We start from the raw sequence: 23237 nt of genomic DNA on the forward strand, positions 1-23237 counted from the left end.
TCTGCCCCACTGAGTACTTTTGTTTCCTCTCGATCTTATCTTAGTAATGCCACAATTCAACAACTTATGCCATACTTTTTTTGGTGGTTGGGGAGCAGGGGGGGTTAACTATCATAGCTGTGATATGATAGTTGTTGGATTAATAGTCAATAATGAGAAACTTTTCTTTTGATGTAGGTAGTCTTTTTTTTTTTTTTTTTTTTTAATATGAGCCCGTAAGTAGTGTATCTAGATTTTTCATGACAGTCTACGGGGCTTGCCCAACCTGTTAAGAGTATTTTCAGAGTTGGAGAGGGTAGATGTTTGAAGTTGCCAGTATGGGTTTCAATGTTTTCATTAACATTGTGCCCTTGATCATTTTATAGGGTGGACAACCCATCCTTCCTAATTGGACTTGATATCATGGTACTCTGTTTTCGAACTTGGCATTCACGCCTTTGTCTATCGGTACAGTCTTTATGGGCAGGTGTCTGGTAGAGCAGGGTCTCGATATTTTGCAACAGCAGGCTCCTTGCGAGCTTTTGCTCCGACTCTCCTGTGATCTGGGTCCTGAATTTAGAAACGTATATTGACTTTTGATTAACAGTAGTTCCATTTCCAGAGTCTGCGTTGCAGATATGTAATGAGGATGTTTGGTGCTGACATGAAGTTGTATCATATTGCTCTATTATTGAAGTAACATCATGCGTCTGTCCAACAGTAATGGAAAGTTACTTTGACTAGATGGCTCACCAGCACTACACCGCATTGTCACTTGCGGCATGAGATGCTTGGTGCAGTTCTGCGTATTTGGCTGGCTACATAGTGCCCAACCAAAACAATTTCACAATGCGTATTGTCGCCCAATATTGGATCGTGCATTTATATAATTGTATAATATGAATCATATGATCTTAAATTAGATGCATTATGATATCTAAAAATTTCCATAGTAATGAACAATATTTCTATAAATTTGAAGATCTCTCTCTCCACCAACGGAAATAAACCCTCTCTCGAAATATTTTTTTCATTTTACTCTCTCCTTACCAACGGAAAGAAATTCAAAAGAAAAAATTAATTTGAAAAAATAATAAGCTAAAGATACGTATCCGCAATATGGGTATTAAATTGAGAATTTACTCAACTCGTCAGCAAATAGTGTCTTCGACCATTGACTTTTCACTGAATAATATCCAAACTTCTAGTTTGGGAGTTTTTTTAAAAAAATATTTCCAATGTATTGATCCTGCCTTTTCTACGTTTATGGATAAAATATCTTGTATTAGTTATGAAAAAATTGGAACCTTCAAGCAGGGCCAGAGTTTTTTTTTTCTTCCTTCATTTTTTAAATTCTTTTAATTGAAAATATCAATATGCATATGAATTTTTATTACAAAATAGAAAATTAAAAATAAATAAATAAATAAATCTGATTTGAGAAATGATCTTTTGATAAAACTATTTGAATAATGCTAATTTGTCCTTTTATTTTGACCGTTTATGTATTTATTTATTTTATTTATTAATTAAAGTGACTATTAGTGTATTGATATATTTTTTTATTTTTTAAAAATGTTTAAAAATATTAAAAAAATGTGAAGAGAATTTTTTTTTTTTAAAAAAAGATGAAGAATTATTCCTAAAAAATGTGAAGAGCAAATAGCTCACGCCTATCGGTCACTACTGGGCAGCTTAGTATCACTCAAATTATTTTTCAGTAATAAACAAAATGTAACTGAAGAATTAATAACTAATCGTTTTAATAGATCAATCTGAAGACAACTTCGAAATCATGAAACAAAATGATATCGATGACCTGATTTATAATAATACTTAAATGTAAAATAAGATAATATTCAATTTAAAACATAAAAAAGAATTTAAAGAGGTATTATCAGATATTCTGTGAATAATAGTAAAAAAAGTAATAAAAAAAGTAATTATAGAATATTAAATATTAGTAAATAATAAATAAAAAAATAAAAAAATAAAAAATAATAATAAGATATTTTGAAAAGTACCCAAACTAATCTTAAAAAACAAGGAGAGGAAATAAGTATTCCCGTGAATGTCCTAACAAGATTTTTATCAATTTCTATGATATGTACGATTCAGTACTTGACTATTATTAGAGAAGGCCTATCTCTATCTAAAAATAAATAAATAAAAAAGAGGAAGAAGAAAACAGCTATAGTTAAACAAATTAATTTAATATTTCATATTTAATAGGCATTTTTTGTGTTATTATATTAGAATTGAAAAATCTCACTCAGAATATTTTTTTGGCGAAATAAGGATAGGAAAATGCTAAGTTATCCTATGATTTTGCTTCCTTAGTTTTATCACTTGTCTCTGATTTTTTTTTAATAGTTAAAGAATTGATTATTAGTTAATTTTTATTTTTTTAAAAGTTTAAAATATTTAAAAAACATTTGAAAGGAAAAAAAGAAGAAGTACAATTGCACTAGAGCATGCCCAACTATTTATTCTGGGCAACAGAGTAACATTGTTAATAAAGATAACTTAAATTGTCGAGATTCTTTGAATTAATTGTCAACACTTTGATTTTTTATTAAAAGAATCAATGATCGAATCTCTTATCTTTCATATATAAAAAAAAATAAAGATAACCTAAATTATTCCTAAATTATAATAATAAAAAATTCATTTATTTAATTCTACAGCTCGAACTAACTAAATGACAAGCTAGCGTTTGACTCCCTCAATTAAAATAGAAAAGGAATAGATATGTAAAGTGAAACTCATATTTAATTATTAACTAGATTCTTATAAATAAAACTCGTTTTATATGTCTATCTCTTTTGATTGAAGCTCTAAAATTCGAACTCAAAAATTTTAAAGAATGTTGTTTGTTGAGTAATATTTTCTTCAAATAATTAAACAAGAATATTTCTCGGAAGACAGAATATAAAATATGTTAAAGCTAAACATGAAGAAGTCACCATAGAAAATAATAAAATAAAGACAGCCAACTGAAAAAACAGCACCAAAACAAAAAACAAAAAAAAGAAACAAAAACAAAAACAAAACAAAAAAAAAAAACAAGCTTAGGAGCTCCTAGCAATACAGCTTTAGTTGTTATGTTTCATCTAAGCTTTGGAGATAAAAACAAAGGTTAATTCTCACAAAAGCCATCTTAATTGACAGACAAAGCCTGAGCCACAAATGATGATCATCGCATTCTAGGATGCATTGCCAAAGGGTCCTTGGTTGCCCAAACCGATCAAACATGTCCCCGCCCAACTTCAACGGCAGCGATTCATTTACCTCCCATGATCATGATGATCTTCCTCGTCGTCGTCATCACCATCGTCGCCGTTGATCATGCCCCTGCATGACGTGCTAGACGCCATGAGAACTGTCACGTGGAACTGCAGTGGGAAACCTAGATGAAGGCCATGGATGGTTTTTAGTGGAAGAGGGATGAGTGCAGAGGAGGCTTCTGAGCTTTAAAACTTGAAAAAGGGAGTAAGTACGTACGTGTGGCTTCTGTGGGGGGAGAGGATCTTCTTCGGCATATGCTTGGAGCATTAACTTGCTGGCCCATTCCTTTTCCATCTTCTTTTCGATTACCTATATATAATCTATAATGGGAGTTTTAGTTTTTTAGCAATTTGCATTTCTACCAATATTCTATTATTTTATTTATTTATTTATAATTTTTTTCCCCATATCAACATGCTTTTGAAGTTTGGACCGTAATACGTTTTTTTTTCCCTCCCTTAAAAGCTGTTTCTCATGTAAAAAAGACGTGGAAACAGCGCACTCGTACTAGGTCGTAAAAAACAAAAACAAGTTTTCCCCTCTAACATATAAAGTAGGCAAACTGCTTGAAAATGAATAGAGCTCCATAAATCCTAATAATATTGGAGCTCGATATCTTTATTCAAAGAACACTGGCGCAGTCAACCCCTTCCTTCACCCTGCCCCTGCATGAGCTGGGGCTGATGTTTGCATTCCCAGCCCATTACCCCGGGGGTGGGGGCAGGGGTGGGGGCGGACCCCTCATCCTTCCGCCCCCACCATCCATTGCCACCCACGGCTGTCCTATCCGAAAAAACACATAAAAATTCAAACAAAGTTACAAAACCTTCTCACTTGCACATCAAACTCACATTGAAAACCAAAACTACCAAAAAGAAAAAACCAAAACACAATACATATGCGGCTAAGCTAGAGACTTAGATAAGAGAAAAGAAAAAAAAGAAAAAAATACCTAAACGTAGTCGAATTCTCACCGCAGGGCCGTGGTGATTGTGAGAGGGAGAGAGGGGAGGGAAGAGAGTAGAGAACTGTCAAACTGGGGACCCTAAACTTTACCCCCCTCCCAAAAAACGACCTCATTTTGGCAAAAAAATCAATTTGACTTAGCGGTCACTTGAAGCAGACAGTTCTAAGCAGCTGAATAGCACCGCTATTTTTAAAAAGAGATTTCGTTATAAAAAAATCATCGTTTTGGCATGGGTTGTTTTGGTAATGATCAGTTTATATATATACATGTTTTGGGTTGGGCTTAGATTTTGAGGATCTTTGGATGATGAAGTGAGCAGTAAAGATGTTGATGTTTCCCAGCTTACTCAATGAAAAATCACAGTAGTAATGATCGATTGTGAGTATAAATATTGTACCTGCACCAGGTGCATGTGTTTTTAGCTATTGGGTTGAAGGCCGACCACCCGTGTCTGGTAGCACGTTATTTTGTCCTCTAATTGGATATTTCTTTCGATAAATTTTCATCAATTCTTGGTACGTACGTATCATCAGAAGTGTGCTGATCACATGATCGATATGTGAGGCGTGAGGCCATTGGTAGATCATGAGAATGCACCTAATTCTCTCTTGGTATTTGTGAGCTTTCATCCTTGATTGCTTTTTATTGTACTTTTATATAACTCATTAAATCCAAGTCAAGCCAAATAGTTAATATATATATATATATTTATATATTTATATGATCATGACTAGGTATCGCCAAAATTAACAGTTCTGTTAGATATATTTTTTAATGTTTCACATGACACACATGATTTTTAGTCTTAGAAGTTATTTGATCTAATCTCTAGAATATTGATTGATACGATTAGAGAGGTAGTTTCCTATTTTTACTCCATACTGTGATGGGAAGTGAAGTGGTGGTTACTAAACCATTGACAGTTACTAAAAGGAGATAGGTCTTCTCTCTACCCATTTAAGAAGCATTGTACGGTTTCTATAATTTATGAGTGAATGTGACTTTTCATTTAGAGAAATGGTTAAGTGACAGAAACTTATCTCCTGGAGAGTTCTACATTTTCAGATCAAGAATTAATTGAAGAAATTGTTATGGATTCCGGTATGTTATTTATGTTTGTGAAAATCATGATAGTCAAGATCTTGAAAATTACAAAACATTAAGTTTTACGCTTAATTTTTATTTACATGTGGTATTAGAGCACTTGTTAAGACTTTCATGATTTTTCATTATGATATATTTGTTTGAATCAATTATCTGTGGAAGATTTCATTTAAACTTGCTTGGTTATATTTGATATGATTTAGTTTTGATTTTATTTTTCTCTTCCACTGCGATTATTAAAGTTTTCCGCATGATGTCGTTGGCTGCTTTAATTAATTGAGCAAATCACCATGCATTATCTTTTCTCCATTTCTAGAATGATGCTACATGCCAATCTTTTATTAAATTGATAATGTTGCCCATAATCTGTTCTATAGTATAGAACACAATGCATGAAATGTGTATTATTTACAAAATCTGAATCATGTCTAGAATTTATGAGTGACATTTCTTGTGTTGATATGTTATAATTATTTTCTATAGTTTATTTGAACATGAAATTGTCTCATATATGAAACTGTTTAAATGATGACATGATGTGATTGATGATAAATTGTTTTGCAAAGTGATTATTTCAACTCGAAATTCTATTTTATGAAATAGTTTGGTGATCACGAAAGTGACCCAACTAGAAAGTCATAGGTTTCAAGTTGTATTTTAGATCTTAATACTCATATCCCAAGTATTAAGAAAATGACTTTGCAAATTTTTGAATAGATATTTATATGTATCTTTGATCATGAGAATATTTTGACTTGGCCCAAAGGTGCACCACTTTTCTTGTGATTAATATACTAAAGTAAAATAATTAATGTGTATCCTTAATTGAGAGTTGGAATTGGATACCTAAAGGTAACAGACCTATCAGATTATAGATACATTATTAATTATTTTTTAATAGGTGAAAGGGAATCACCATAATAGTCAACAGTTTAATTTTCTATGCTATAATTTTCATCCAAAGATGTGTTACAACAGTACTATTTATTGTTTATTATTTAACTCAAAGCATTAATGTGTGAGCATATATTTAACTGCAGTTTCAGTTCCTGTTTCGCTTCATTCGCATGTTTCATATGTTCCAATCCTTAATGAAACAAATTTCTCAGACTGGTGTGAGCAAGTCCAGTTTCACCTAGGTGTACTGGATCTTGATTTGGCATTCCGGACTGAGAAACCGCCTGCTATTACTGAGGAAAGTAGCGCGGAAGAAAAGACTTAAGTCATTATTGGGAAAGATCAAACAGATTGAGCATTATGTTTATGTAAATGAGTATAGCGAATAACATTAAGTCAACACTTCCTGAACGTGACACTGCTAAGGAATTTTTTAAGATTGTGGAAGAACGTTTTCGTTCGGCTGACAAGTCTCTTGCTGGGACATTAATGGCTGAACTCACCACCATGAAGTTTGATGATACTTGTGGGATGCATGAGCATATCCTTGATATGTCAAATCTAGCTGCTAAACTGAAGGCTCTTGGGATGAATGTGGATGAGTCTTTTCTTGTTCCATTTATTTTGAACTCCTTGCCTCTTCAGTATGGGTCATTTCAACACTATTAAGGACAAGTGGAATGTAAATGAATTGGCTAATATACTTGTTTAATAAGAGACAAGGCTTAAGCAACAAGGACATCATTCAGTTCACCTTATAAGCAAATGAGCTAGTAAGATGTGAAAGAAACCTAAGAAGGGCAAAATGGCAAAACCACCTAAAATCAATGGGCCTCCTCAAGGTATAGAGGCTCATGAGAGGGGACAAAACAATATCAAGTGTCGTTTCTGTAAAAAGTTTGGGCATGTTCAGAGAGGTTTCCACAAACGTAGGGCATGATTTGAGAAGAAAGGTAAGCCTTTAGCTTACGTATGTTTTGAATCAAATCTTACTGAAGTTCCTTCTAATACTTGGTGGATTGACTCAGGTTCCACTGTTCATGTTTCTAATTCGATGCAGGGCTTCCTTACAATTCAGACTTTAAACCAAAATGAAAGTTTCATAGTTGTGGGAAATGGAGTCAAAGTTCCAGTGGTTGCTACCGGGACATTTCATTTATTTCTAGACACTGATTGTTATCTAGATTTGTTTCAAACACTTTATGTTCCTTCTATTTCTCGTAATTTGGTTTCTATGTCTAAACTTGACCTTGAAGGTTATTGATATTCATTTCATAATAGAAGATTCAGTTTGATTAAGAATTCTTCTTTCGTTGGTTCTGGTAGTTTATGTGATGGTTTGTATAAATTGAATCTTAATATTCGTTTTGCTTAAAGCCTTCTAACCCTGCATCATAATGTTGGAACTAAACGTAACCTGATCAATGAAAGTTCTTCCTACTTGTGGCACAGACGTTTGGGTCATATATCCAAAGAAAGAATGGAGAGATTAGTAAAAGATGAGATTTGGTCTAATCTAGATTTTATTGATCTCGATGTTTGTGTGGATTGTATTAAGGGAAAACAAACCAAACACATAAAGAAGGGTGCTACAAGAAGTGGATAACTTCTTGAAATTGTCCATACGGACATTTGTGGGCCTTTTGACTCGCCATCTTTTGGTAAAGAAAAATATTTTATCATTTTTATTGATGATTTTTCACGTCACGTTATTGTTATGTCTATTTATTGTATGAAAAACCTCAAGTAGTGGATGCCCTAAAGGTGTACATTGTTGAGGTTGAAAGACAATTAAATAAAAAAGTGAAAATTATCAAATCAGATAGAGATGGTGAATATTATGGAAGATATGATGGATTGAGCAACGTCGTGGCCTATTTGCTAAACTCCTAGAAAAGCATGGTATATGTGCACAATAAACTATGCCAGGTACGCCTTAGCAGAATGGAGTAGCTGAAAGGCGTAATCGTACATTGATGGATATGGTTAGGAGTATGTTAAGTAATTCCTCTTTACCCATTTCATTATGGATGGAAGCCCTTAAGACCGCTGTTTATTTATTGAATAGGGTTCCTACTAAAGTAGTTACAAAGACTCCTTTGGAATTGTGGACGGGAAGAAAACCAAGTTTAAGGCACCTGCATGTTTGGGGTTGCCCAGCGGAGATTAGGATTTATAATCCATATGAAAAGAAATTGAATTTCAAAACTATTAGTAGTTACTTTATTGGCTATCCAATGAAATTCAAAGGGTATTGGTTTTATTGTCCTAATCATAGTACGGAAATTGTTGATATGGGTAATGCCAGATTCATTGAGAATGGTGAAATCAGTGGGAGTGATCATTTACAAAAAATAGATATTCAAGAAGTTAGGGTGCAAGTCCCACTATCCATAACTTCTAAAGAAGTTGTTGTTCCTACAATTTTAGAATCATTTGACAATGTTGAACAACAAATTAATAATCAATCACTCCCCAATGAGATTATCACTAATGAACCAATTATGGAAGAGCCACAACAATCAACATTAAGAAGGTCTTAAAGAGAACGAAGACCTGCTATTTCTGATGATTATGTGGTTTATTAACAAGAATCTGATTATGATATTGGGACAAGTAAAGACCCGGTTTCATTTTCACAAGCCATTGGCTGTAATGATTATGATAAATGGATTGATGCCATGAATGATGAGTTGAAATCAATGGATCAAAACAGAGTCTGGGAACTTATTGAATTGCCTGAAGGATATAAAGTAGTTGGTTGTAAATGGGTCTTTAAGACCAGACGGGACTCAAAAGGCAATATCGAACAACATAAAGCTAGACTTGTGGCCAAAGGTTTCACTCAGAAATGAGGTATTGATTATAAGAAGACCTTCTCTCCTGTATCCAAGAAGGACTCACTTAGAATCATTATGACTTTAGTTGCTCATTTTGATTTAGAGCTATACCAAATGGATGTGAAAACTGTTTTTCTGAATGAGAGTTTAGAAGAAAAGGTTTATATGGATCAACCTAAAGGTTTCTCCATAAAGGGAAAAGAACACATGGTTTGCAAATTAAATAAGTCAATATATGGACTTAAATAAGCTTCTAAACAGTGATATCTTAAATTCAATAATACTATTACTTCATTCGGATTTAAAGAAAACACTATTGATCGGTGTATATACCTGAAGGTTAGTGGAAGCAAGTTTATATTTCTGATTTTATATGTTGATGATATATTGCTTGCCAGTAGTGATCTTGGTTTATTGCACACAACTAAAAAATTCCTCTCTGAGAATTTTGAAATGAAAGATATGAGTGAGGCAACTTACGTGATTGAAATAGAAATATTCCGTGATTGCTCACGTGGTTTGTTGGGGTTGTCTCAAAACTGATATATTGAAACAATCTTAGAGAGATTTGGTATAGAGAACTGTTCAGCTAGTGTTGCCCCAATTCAGAAAGGGGATAAATTTAGTCTCATGCAATGTCCACAGAATGAATGAGAATGTATACAGATGGAAAGAATTCCTTATGCTTTTGCTGTAGAAAGTTTGATGTATGCACAAATTTGTATTAGGCCAGACATCAGTTTTGCAGTTGGTATGTTGGGTAGATACCAAAGTAATCCTGGAATGGATTATTGGAAAGCTGCAAAGAAAGTGATGAGGTATTTAAAGGGAACAAAGATTATATGCTTACTTTCAAGAGGTCTGATAATTTGGAAGTGATTGGTTACACTGATTCAAACTTTGCTGGATGTGTTGATAGTAGAAAATCAACTTTTGATTATGTGTATATGTTGTCTGGAGCAGCAATTTCATGGAAAAGTGGTAAACAGACTATAATTGCTGCATCCACAATGGAAGTTGAGTTTGTGGCATGCTTTGAGGCCACAATTCATGGTTTATGGCTGCGAAATTTTATCTCAGGGCTTGCTATTGTCGACACTATTAAGAAGTTGCTGAGAATTTATTGTGATAATTCTGCAGCTGTATTTTTCTCCAAGAACGACAAATACTCTAATGGTGCTAAACACATGGAGTTAAAGTATTTTGCCGTTAAGGAGGAAGTTCAGAAACAACAGGTGTCTATTGAACATATTAATACTGAGCTCATGGTTGTAGATCCACTAACTAAAGGGTTACCACCAAAGACATTTAAAGAACATGTTAAAAGGATGGGTCTTGATTGTAGCCCTTGATGCCTATTATGTTTTGGATTGCAATGATTTGTTTATGTTATTAGACACTTTGAGATCTCATTAATCATGTTTATGATTTTTCCTGTTTTCTATTTTGTACGTACATCTATAAGATTGGATAAATGATAACAGGAAGTCTTTTACAAAGACAATTTTTGTTGGACCAATTTTGGATACCTCTCATTTATGAACCATGGTTGATTGAATTGTTGGTGTTGTAGTACATGGAAGGGACTATGTCGCCTTATTGATGTACAACCGCCATGACTCATACTAGTGATTCATTTGACCATAGTATTTATAATGACCAATTTTAGTTAGAGATGGATTAGTATTTTAAGCGCATAATGTTTACTTCATTAAGGATAAAATAAAATTAGTTATATGGGTCAAGTGAGAGAATGTTAGATATATTTTTCAATGTCCCACATGACACGTGTATGACTTTTAGTCTCAGAAGTTATATGATCTAATCTCTAGAATATTGGTTGATGCGATTAGAGAGATAGTTTCCTATTTTTACTCCATACTTTGATGGGAAGTGGAGTGGTGGTTACTAAACCATTGGCAGTTACTAAAAGAAGATATGTCATCTCTCTACGCATTTAAGAAGCATTGTATGGTTTCCATCATTTATGAGTGAATGTGACTTTTCATTTAGAGAAAAGGTTAAGTAAGAGAAACTTATCTCCTGGAGAGTTCTACATTTTCAGATCAAGAATTAATTGAAGAAATCGCTATGGATTTCGGTATGAAGAAATCTTGGAATTTACAAAGCATTAAGTTTTACGCTTAATTTTTATTTACATTCAAATCAATTGAGTTTTGTATAAAATATTATCAATGCTTAGTAATATTTTCTTTCGTTAATGAAGAATGTTCCATTAACATTCTTTGTTGGGTATAAACTAGAAACAATTTTCAAGATCATCATGCATGCCATTTTAAATAATATTGAAGATTTCGAAATCTCACTTGTCCTAAAATCTTTTAATTTAGAGACACATCATATTCGATGTTGTCCTTATTTATCCGATGTGCATGCATGGGATAACGAAACACGTTCATCTCCTGCAAACAGAACGAGGGACAATATATATGAAGTTAAAATTGCCAAAACGGATAAATATGCTACGTACATGATACATTCTTCTTCATTTCGTTCTCACAGCTAAAGATGATTGATGATATATATCTTAGCCTTAACTAAGCTAAGCTAACAAATACTTGCAGATGATGTAAATAGTGTTGATGGGAGGCCAATTTTGAAATGAACCCATAATTATCGGGTCCAATCACCTTATTGATCTTAACCTAAGATAAACAATCAAGTACATTAGCTTGAGGACGACCCATGCTCACGAGCCACCTAGCCCTATCATTACCATTTTTATTGCAAATATATGGAGATAAAATTACGTACATGACATCTCATGTCAACTACCACGTTTGGAAGAGATAGGGAATTAAACCCACTAACATGGATGGTGAAGTCATTTGTGCGCGTGTCTATATAAATATATATATATATATATGTATATCTATATTATGAACAATAAAAGAAAAATAAAACAAAAACGAAATCAACCACACACGAATACAAGATTTACGTGGTTAAACAATAGGCTTACATCCATAGAGTTGTAGATGATTTTATTTAGAAGAAAGATCAAATATATAGTGCGGCCGTGCAAGGGTTTAATACAATTTATAGCAAACCCTAATTAGCGGCTAGTTGGGTTAGATCATCAAGGGTCAAAAATTTCGGCCCAAGTCTGTTCTTCATGGTCCAAGCTTCATTGAAAGTTAACAAAAATAAAAAAAGTCAACAAATTCTTATCGAGTCAGGTCATTAAATTATGTCGCAGACAAATACAAACCAAGCTTTACACAAACAAGCACTGTGACAATAGATCTTCCTTTTATATAAAATGCACTAATCGTGGTGTATATATACAACAATATACCTTTGATTATAAAAGAAACAAGCATCAATTGTGGTTTTTACAATAAAATTTCCAATCATATTCCATAAAGAGAGCATTCCAAAATCCTTGCTCTCTTGTCTTCATGATATACGACGTTTAAGATGATCAACTAATGCTGCATTTTCTTTTTCTGTAATTCCAAATATAATATTTAACAATGGAGGAGTTGATAATGATCATTTAGAGGCCTTTACTCCACGAGCTAATAAGTTAGAATTAGAAAATTCATGTGGCTTTTGTCGAGTAATATTGTTTTTCTCTTTGCTTGTCGGTTCTAGAAAGATTTGTTGCTGAAAAATTTTCACGAAGTTGAATGTCTGCAAACTCCACTTAATTATGATAATGACGGATAGCTCACATCACCAATCCTCCAGTCTTAGGATAAAATGATGTCCAATTAAGCCTCTTTCCTAGATTCTCTTTATACGACGATGTACCCACAAATTAATTTAAGGTGGTTGGTGATCTGCCATAGTGCAAGTTGACAATGCATTGAGCAAATTAAGCCATATATATATGTGTGTGTGTGTGTGTGTGTGTGTGTGTGTGTGTGTGTGTATGCATGCATGTATATATGTATCACTATCTTAAAAAATTTGTGGGGCTCAAAATACAGATTGCAGATCATCATCAGCTGATCACCGTCACAAAGCAACAAACCATGAGCCATTGTTTATTAATGCAGTTTGATTGTGGTTATCCAATCAGGAAATATGTCATGACAAAGGGCTCCAAGAGGATGATGACCAGTAGAAAAAAAAAAAAACTCAATAATATGATATCTAAGAAGATATATATAATCTTAGTACATAAATAGATCAATAAATATCGTGTTTACATGAATACATGATCATGGTGGTGTGGAGTCCAATATTAGGTATTGGTATCGGTATGGGCATCTCGGTTTTGAATCTCTTTTAGCATTGCATTTATGAGTGGAGACCACATAGTCAGTCACTAGAGGCATTATATGCATGCACTTGAATCAATTAGGTCAACTAATGTTCGTAGTTTGGATCATTTTTCAGCTTTTTGGGTGAGCAAGATTAGAATTCACTATAAGAAAAATGAATCTTTGTGACGGATGATTTATGACGAGAGTAACTATTTGAGATGAAAACATACTCAATTTGGTTAAAAACTAATCATTTTTACAAGAAATAATTAGGCACAAATAAGCAGTTTTCTTGTAGTGCAACAACGTCAAAGCCTTCGAGTTTAGGGCTGGGGGTTAAAAATGTGTGAATATTCTTGGATATCAAGCAACTGATTTGGCAGTAGTACTATCATCCAAGGACAACAAGTCTAAATGAAATAGAAGACAAAAAGAAAGACATGGAAGTTGCTAGATTTGGTCCAAAAGCGCAAAATGAAAAACAACCATTTTAATTTATTAAATACAGACAAGCTCGGTGAGATTATTATATACAGGTTCCAAATTGACTTGGTATACCTCAGACCATGTCCTAGTTTTGTTTGGAAAAAACATTACAGTATTGCCTGTGGCCAAACTGGTCAATTTCTTTGAAATTGTTTCCAGAAACATAGTATAATTCCCATCTCCATCTCCATCTCCATCCCATGTGAGGAAACCCCATACTAGGTCCATATCCATCTACCTTTAAAACTCTCAGATAATTATATTAGTTTCCATGTTGTCACACGCCCTTTGAATCATTCCCTTGGATTAATTCATAACTATCTTGTTAAAAAACATGAACAATAGTGCTAGATTTCATAAATGTAAATTTATAAATTGATATGATTTCATATGATACGTTAGAATTGGTTTGTAATAAAAATAATTTTACAGTCTAATGTACCATATTAAACCACGCCAGTTTGTGAATTTATTTTAATTAATCATTTTGTAGCTAAAACAATAATAGGATGAGATGATTTATAAAATACTTATTTATAAAAATTATTTTTTTTAAAAATCTTAACTTAAGTATTTAAACTATTTATATAAAAAGAAATGATAGTTGCAGTCGTGAGTGCGTAAATGTCGTGCAATCACTTTAAAAAAATGAATAAATATGAGATCCAAATGAAAATAAATTAATTTTTTAATAGTGGACCTAACTATTTTTCAAAGCGACTGCACGGCACTTGCGCATTCCATGATTATATACAAACGTCTCCTAAGGAGACGTTTGGATTCGAAGCTTATCTCAACTCATCTCAATTCATCTCAACTCATCTCATTACTATTTATTACATTCAGCAACTTTAACTCACAAATCTTACTATTATTTACAATTCATCTCATTACTATTCACAATCCATCTCAACTCATCTCAAGTCATCTTCGAATCCAAACGTCTCCTTAAGACGTCGACGTGCTAGAAATATAAACAAAAAATGTAGAGTTTTGTTCCACATAAATTGGTGTGTTAGCACATAATTTATAGTGAAATCTATTATAATTTAAAAAAATTAAATCATCAATAATTTTTTAGTATAATTAATGTGAAATTTTTTTACATCAATAATATGCTGAGTGTGTAAAAAAATAAAATTTACAAATAAATTTTATCCTATTTTAATGAACAAATTAATTTAGTGGGCGGCTCTGATTCCAGGAACCAACAAAGATTCTTCTACGCTACGTTCCCACACAACCATCTGACAGTTGTAACTTAACGCTTTGAAAAAAGTGGTACCTAATTGGCGATGATTAGGATGCCAACTCACACACTTAGTTTTGATAACCTACATGCATCACCACTTGATAATTTCTAGGCCCACATCTAACCTGCCGTTTGAAAAATGACACTTGGCAAAACGAGGAAAACCTTACATACTGTTTAACAGATGTCATGCTAACGTTGGCTGGGATTCTGTTCACTGAAGGAGGCACAAGGCGAAAGGCGAAAGGCGAAAGAAAGAGCGCACGCCTGCACAGTTCACAAGGCGAAAGAAAGAGGGAGGTAAGGAAGAGTGCGCATTTTAGCGAACCCCCACCATAATCGGAGGAGCTTCGAAGGGTAACCCAAACTCGCTCTCTCTCTCTCTCAATAGCTCTTTGCTCCTTCACTTCTGACCTCTCGGAGACCACTCTCTCCCACGTTCTCTCGGGAAAACTCGTTCTCTCTCTCTCTCTCTCTCTCTCTCTCTCTCTCTCTCTCTCTCTCTCTCCCTCCCTCTCTCTCTCTCTCTCTCTCTCTCTCTCCGATCTGGTATTTGTTCTTGCTAATTTTGATTTTTCTGGTTCTCATTGTATTTTCTATGCTTTTGGTATAGAATTTTTGTTTTTATTTTGTTCGTTTTCTCCTTTGCTTGCAGGGAGGTAAATTATTTGTAGGGCTTTCTATATTGATATTAATTTTTAATTATTACTCAAATGGCTGCTCCACCGGCAAGGGCTCGGGCCGATTACGATTACCTCATAAAGCTCCTATTGATCGGTGACAGCGGTATGTAACTTAGAGCATTTTTCCTTCTGTTTTTTTCTCTCGTTTTCGCGAGAATTGAAGGGATTATTTGAGAACAACTGTGTTAGTGTTGGGAAAAAAAAAAAAAAAATCTGCATTCTAGCTTGCCTGCGGCTTGGCTTGATTTGTTCTGTTTATAATTTTTTAGATTATGGAATTTGGAATTATTTGTTTCTGTCGAGGTTTACAATTACTGGACATTGTGATGCGGTATTTGTGTGGATCTAGTTTGATTTTGTTTTAAACTTGTTCTGACCTGATTTTTGAGCTGTTAGGTGTTAAAATTTTGAGGATTTAAATGAAATTACGCGAATTAGCCAAAAAATACTATTTTGGAATTTGAAGAATGTTATTTTTTATTCCAATTATGCCCAAATAATTTCTTTAAATTAAGGTTCTCACAATTTATCATCATCATTATTATTTGTTGTAAATATACATAGATAAATACTTTTGGGGGTGATTGCTGTAGGTATTTTGCAGTGTTTTTGTGTTTATGCCAATGACCTCTAACTTAATCACTTTCTCTTTATAGGGTAAGTGCCACAGATTTAGGTTTGCTGGAATTTTGATACTGAAGTTCAAATCTGGTCAATTTATTCATTGAAGTTTCAATTTGTTGTCAATATGCTTCTTTGTAAACCCCAAGGGGTTGGCCCAAGTGGTGAAGGCCTTGGTCTTGGGGTATCACTCTTTTCAAGGTCTAAGGTTCAATACCTCATAGGTGCAAACAATCCTTTGGGACCACATCTCCTGGTAAAAAGCCAGCGATTTAACCAGTTCCGTATAGAGAAACTTTCGAGGGTGCAGTGTACGGGACTGAGATTTACTCTGCAGAGGTGGGTCTGAAGGGCCCTTCTACCTTGGAGAGGTTCCCCGACATTAAAAAAAAAAAAAAAAGCTTCTTTGTAAATTAGGAGATTGATGACCATTAAATGTAAAAAAGAAAAAAAAAGTGAGGACGTCATATTTGATAGAAGGTTCTGATGGGTTGCGTATTGAGGAATGGATGATGGGTTTGGTTTATAATCATAACAATTCTAAATTAACCTCAAGTGGTAAAGGCCTTGGGCTTGGGAGTTGGGGATATACTCTCCCCCGGTCTAAGGTTCAAATCCCATTGGGTGCAAACAATCTCTAGGGGCCATTGGACTAAGGGATTTTTCCCTTGAATTACCTGAGGTGCACCTGCGGGAAACTCCTTGTCGAGGGCTTGTGCACCACTGGGATTAGTCGGGACGCTGTTCCTGGACACCCGGTGCCATTTAAAAGAAAAAAAATACAGCAACTTCCAATGACTCAAAAGAATTAAAGCTAGTACAATGTGATAGAGTGAAATTTTGAAACTTTCGACATTTATTTTTCTAATATTTTTTTAGCTGAAATGCGACATCATTTAATGCATTGTCTTTTAACACTCAATGGCTTATATTATTGGATTTAGATGAAAGAATTAAATTGATGGAAAATGGAAATCCAACAAATAAGTTGACCAAGTTTGATCTTTACAAGAACCAAATCCAAGTCCTGTGACCAAAATGACGATAGGTCTACATGTAGAGGAAGAAAAATGTATTTTAGTTAAAAGATTACGTTTTGATGATAAAGTATTTAGGCAATCTTGTCTTTCCAGTAATAGTTCCTATCGTTTGCTCAATTTTCTTTTAGGGGCTCAGAGGATTTAACTAATTATTCAAAATTGATTCATTTACATTTAAAGATGGAAACACCCTCCCTTCTTCTTTCATTTTTTTCTTTACCAAAACTATAGGAAGTGAATCAGTTCTTAAATGACATGACTTGAAGGGAAACAAAAAAGTGGTTTAGCAGCCATGTAAATGGTATTTTCATTTTTCATTCTGCTTGTTCTGTATTTTTTTCTTGGTTTTATGAAATCAAGTAAATTGAAACCACATGTTTCATCAATATTTTTTTGGTTCACTACTTCTATCTCATATGTGTGGTTAGAATCTTGCTAAGCTTTACTTAAAAAAAAAAAAAAAAAAAAGAATCTTGCTAAGCTTTACTTGGTTATTTATTCATGTTAGCGTTTGTTGGCTTCCTGACTGTTGCATGCAAAGGTTGCGATTGTGATCAAATCACCTTTCTTTGCTATGTTGACCTATATTATTTTAGCAATGTGTTCTAATTAAATGTTTATATGGGCTCTAGAGCTTACTTTGGAGTACTTCTGGTCATAAATTTTAAAATGGGTAGTTCATGGTAATCTACTGATTCAGAATATTTATTTTACTTTTCAATTTATTGTGTACCCTTCAAGTGATATTCAATTGGCAAAGGCTGCCCCACCTACTTGTGGTCAGTCACTAGAAATCTTGAAGTTCTTTTGTAGCTTTTGATACATTCTTAGACCTCTTTTGTCATTGTTTTTGTACTTCTCTCTCTCTCTCTCTCAATTGAAAAATTTGGCACAATGTTAATCATGATATTTGGGACAAAGAAAGTGATGTTATTTATGGTTATTGTTGTTATTGCTATAGTTATTATTTTATTATTATTATAACTAAGACAAAATAAGTGATGTTGAAGTGGTGACAGCCAGCAGAGAAAGACCTTGATTGTGTTATTCAGATGAGTTTTCACTGTTAATTTCCATTGATTCGAATATTCTTGGCTTATTATAGAAGCTTTACATTTGTGTGGAGATGCTTATGCTATTTAGTTGAGTTGACGTTGGAGATCATTTGATCTGTTAATGAGTTGGGAATTTGGTTGATGCTTTTTTGTATTTCAATCTGTTAATGTGGAGACATTCACTCGGGGTATATCAATTTGTATTCCATATTTCTGGGGAGCATATCAGCAAAGTTTCAGTCTTTTGGGATTTACCATATTCATAATTAGAGAATGTTTCTTGGGCTATGAAATTATCTATCTCATTAATTTATTTTTAGATTAACCTATAAAAAAATTACTCTTAGATTATGACTGTTGTGCACCTAAGGTTTGACAAAGGAGGTTTTGATGATTCATGCCATTTACTTCTACAGGTGTGGGTAAGAGTTGCCTTCTTTTACGATTCTCAGATGGTTCCTTCACGACTAGTTTCATCACCACCATTGGGTATCCTATTCTTTGGACATTGGAGTTGAAGTGCAGCATTTAGTGTTGGGTTCTTGTAAAATCTTACCTATCTCACTGTCATTCTTCTGTGCAGCATTGACTTTAAGATAAGAACTATTGAGCTTGATGGAAAACGAATCAAGCTGCAAATATGGGATACAGCTGGTCAGGAACGGTTCCGAACAATCACGACTGGTATTTTTTTTTTGATATTTCCCTTGCAAGCATTTTTATATTACAGAAAGGTAGACGCTCTAGACAGTATGGTAATCTGGTCATTATGTTTTGTTACCCAAATCACTTAATGAGCGCCATTGATGGATGGGCGATTTGTTACACTTACATCGTCCATGGTAGATGAGTTTCTGTGATGAAACCAGTTGATTTTATAAGCTTATTTATCTTGCATTTTGAAAAATGGAATTTAATGAAATAAAAATATTGTTTTGAGTGGTATCCTTGCCATTGGCTTGTGCGCCCCCATGATTACTCGGGACTTTTTTCTTAGACACCCGGTGCCAATTAAAAATAATAGTTTGGGTGGTAGACTGGGTCCTGGAACAAAGTGATCACCTGCTGATAAGCGAAGCCACATGCAATCTTGGGCTTGGCCCCAAAGAAAGCTTCACTTGGCTTGGTGGTTATTTGATGAAACCAAGGCTGAACCAGTCAAAAGGCTCAATAATTAGAAAACAAGAGGTCCAAACATAAAAAGAATTAGGCTTACAAGCTTTTGAACTTGCTCAACGTTTGTCAAGCAATCTACACATAAAGCTCTGCTTAAATATTGTCTCAGTGGTTCTAACGTTGGATTTTGGTGTTGCCATAACTTTTAATAATCATTTACTCCATAATTAAATAATCTAAAGATTGGTGCTTGAATTTCATAAAGATTTTGTTTTTTAACAAGTAAGAAGATTCCCTTAAGATGTGCAAAAAGGAGGCAACCCTAGTACACAGGATATATATAAGAGAACTCCTATTTTTGAGGAAAAGAATAATTTTTGTTGGCATGAAACCTCAACAAGGTAGGGCCCTTCCCCCTGAGGAGGAGTAAACTCTGAGTACTGAACCCCACGTGCCAGAACCCTGGATCAGGTAATGTAAGAAAACTTTAGTGCGGAGTCAAACTCAGGATATCTGAGTCTACTGCTGATCCCAATTCTGCCTTTTGACTACAAGGCTGTACCTTGAGAGTAAATGTTATATATAAAGTAAATACAAAAGAGAGGCTGCTCTTTGGAAATTGTTTGCTGTAAACTTGAATCGACCTCATGAGCCTGCCCTTTTTTTATTTTTATTTTTATTTTTTTAATGGCATTGGATGTCTGGAACAGCGTCCCGACTAATCCCAGGGGTGCACAAGCCCTCGGCAAGGAGTTTCCCGCAAGTGCACTTCGGGTAATTTAAGGGAAACTCTGAGTACTGAACCCCACGTGCCAGAACCCTGGATCAGGTAATGTAAGAAAACTTTAGTGCGGAGTCAAACTCAGGATATCTGAGTCTACTGCTGATCCCAATTCTGCCTTTTGACTACAAGGCTGTACCTTGAGAGTAAATGTTATATATAAAGTAAATACAAAAGAGAGGCTGCTCTTTGGAAATTGTTTGCTGTAAACTTGAATCGACCTCATGAGCCTGCCCTTTTTTTATTTTTATTTTTATTTTTTTAATGGCATTGGATGTCTGGAACAGCGTCCCGACTAATCCCAGGGGTGCACAAGCCCTCGGCAAGGAGTTTCCCGCAAGTGCACTTCGGGTAATTTAAGGGAAAATCTCCTAGTCCGATGGCCCCTAGAGATTGTTTGCGCCCTAGGAGATTTGAACCTTAGACCTAGGAGGAGCATACCCAGAAGCCCAAGGCCTTTACCACTTGAGCCAACCCCTTATCCAGGGTTAATATTATAATATGCAACGGAGTTCCAGAGTGGCTCACTAACTTATGCGTCAAATGTAAGCCTTTCAGCTAATTTCAAGTTGATCCTGTGTGGTTTGTTCTGTGCTTGAGCTAAGCTCTGCCAAGAGACGATCAATCTGCCTGCCATTCAACAACCAACCTGCGCTCGGCAGATTGATCGTCTCTTGGCTTGTCTTCATCTCTGAAAAGATGTACCAAATAAAAATGCCAGAGTTATTCCCTTAATTTATACGTTAGTTTTGAAATGCCAAATTCTCTTTAGCATTCAGCCCATGGAACCATCTAAGGGATTCTGGTGATCTCCATCAAGTATTCCCATGTAGTTGAAGTGCGTAGATCACTATACGATCTCCATCAACTAGACATCGCTAACTCAAATATTTTGACCTTAGCACTGGGAGGTCTGCTGATAATTCTTGTATTGCTGTTTTCGCGTATTTTATTGTCCTTCATTGTTTTGTACTGCCGCAGTTACTTGCATAGATCAATATTTTTCACCTTATTACCACTGTTACTTTCTTTTTCTTCTGATTATTTTCACCATTTCCAGCTTACTATCGTGGAGCCATGGGCATTTTGCTGGTCTATGATGTGACTGATGAATCATCTTTCAACAGTATGTTTTTCCTTCCTCAGCTCCCTTCTCTCTCACACACATTTCCTTGCACTGATTGACAAAATTCACTTATTTGCAGACATCAGAAATTGGATTCGCAACATTGAACAGCATGCTTCAGATAGTGTTAACAAGATACTGGTTGGGAACAAGGCTGACATGGATGAAAGCAAGAGGGTATGTTCCTTTATGTTGTATTCCTACTGAATGAAACCTATTCAAATAAAATTTATTTTTGCTTAGGGATGAGAAAAGATTACCAACTTTTGTAGGCTTTTGATTATTGACCATTGCAATCTCTCTCTCTCTCTCTCTCTCATGCAATTGTAGGTCATTGTATTTTACATATATTTTTTTGTAGGCTGTGCCTACTTCTAAGGGCCAAGCACTTGCTGACGAGTATGGTATCAAATTCTTTGAAACTGTAAGTAATGCAACTGATTATAGAAGCTGGTTTGTAAGGATAGCAGGTACTGAAATATACTATTCATTGCAGAGTGCAAAGACAAATCTAAATGTGGAACAAGTTTTCTTTTCCATAGCAAGGGATATAAAGCAAAGGCTTGCAGACACTGACAATAGGGCTGAGGTACAAAAATTTGTGCCTTGTATTGAATAAGAATGAAGAAAAAGAAATACATTGATATTATTAGAGATCACCCTCAGGTATCCATTTTTTGTTTTAAAGTGTTGGTATGGTTGTAACATTGCAGCCAACGACCATTAGGATCAATCAATCCGACCAGGCAGCCGGAGGTGGCCAAGCTGCCCAAAAATCGGCTTGCTGTGGGTCTTAAGAATCTGATTGTTTCAGCACACATAATGGAGGCCGACACTCTTCTGAAAAGCAAAAAACTAATTGTGATAGCAATGTGATGGGTGCTTGTAATTTTTCTGACTCAATTCTTTTTTGTTTTAGTGTGTGAAGGGTAGTTTTTCATATTTGAGAGTTTATTTTATTGCTAACTTTGGATGTGTATTTTCTGGCAATCAACAGCTTTATTTGTTTTCTTTCATTTGCGTGGGACATGAGCCAGCTTTATTTGTTTTATAGTTTTTTTTTTCAAAATTTTTTCGATGAGATAAATTTGGCACTTGAAAAGGCACATAAAGAGAGTTTTTGAGCAGGTGCCATTATAATCTTAGGAAAAATAAAATAAAATTTGACCGTCGGTTAGCCTCTGTCATGAAAGATAAGCCAATTAGAAACAAGATGACCAATTCAGATTATTCCAAAAAAAACTGGTCTGTCGTGAACATCCAAAGGATATTCGGGATTTACTATGCATCAATTACTATTTACTCTCACATTCTATACCTATAATTTTTTCATAGGTAGTGGGGTGTTTTTCATAGGGTATAGAGGTGTTTTTCATGGGGTATGAGATGATAAATAGTGATTTATGAGAAGAATTTTTCTTTGTGAAAAGATGGTACAATTTTTAAAGAATAAAAAGGTGGTACTTTCTTCCATGAAGATGTAAACATCTACCATATCTTGCAATTTGATTAAAACCTCATCTAGAATACCATTGTAGGCCAGGTTTCATTTTTTGATGATAAAGTAAGAGTAAAACTTTATTGACACTAAAAAGGCATAGTCCAAATAATAGGAAGTATAAGTTATAGGTCAGGTTTCATTCTTTCCTTTACATATATTATACATACGTAGAAGATCACAAATTTTCTGCTTGAAATGATTCTAGAAAATCTTGGAAACAACAATTAAACGGATTTGGATTCTATAGAATTCTTGTCCAAACTTTA

The 23237-nt window shown here is 34.3% G+C and overlaps 1 protein-coding gene across 3 annotated transcripts; it reads left to right on the top strand.

Annotated features, from left to right (window-relative positions):
- Positions 1-15269: 15269 nt before the first annotated feature.
- LOC108993003 (ras-related protein RABE1c-like) lies at positions 15270-22486 on the top strand. 3 transcript variants are annotated; one of them, XM_018967760.2, is made up of 9 exons: positions 15270-15405; positions 15704-15834; positions 18864-18936; positions 19031-19131; positions 21405-21470; positions 21550-21647; positions 21832-21894; positions 21967-22059; positions 22184-22486. In XM_018967760.2, the coding sequence occupies exons 2-9, from the start codon at positions 15762-15764 to the stop codon at positions 22265-22267; spliced, it is 651 nt and encodes a 216-aa protein (XP_018823305.1). In that variant the 5' UTR covers positions 15270-15405; positions 15704-15761; the 3' UTR covers positions 22268-22486. The 3 variants fall into 3 exon arrangements, with proteins under 3 accessions (XP_018823305.1, XP_018823306.1, XP_035541495.1); XM_018967761.2 differs by having other exon boundaries at positions 15290-15597; XM_035685602.1 differs by having other exon boundaries at positions 15290-15504.
- The last annotated feature ends 751 nt before the right edge of the window (positions 22487-23237 follow it).

The sequence above is a fragment of the Juglans regia genome, chromosome 14 (genome assembly GCF_001411555.2).
Source record: "Juglans regia cultivar Chandler chromosome 14, Walnut 2.0, whole genome shotgun sequence".
In the NCBI taxonomy this organism is placed as follows: Eukaryota; Viridiplantae; Streptophyta; class Magnoliopsida; order Fagales; family Juglandaceae; genus Juglans; species Juglans regia.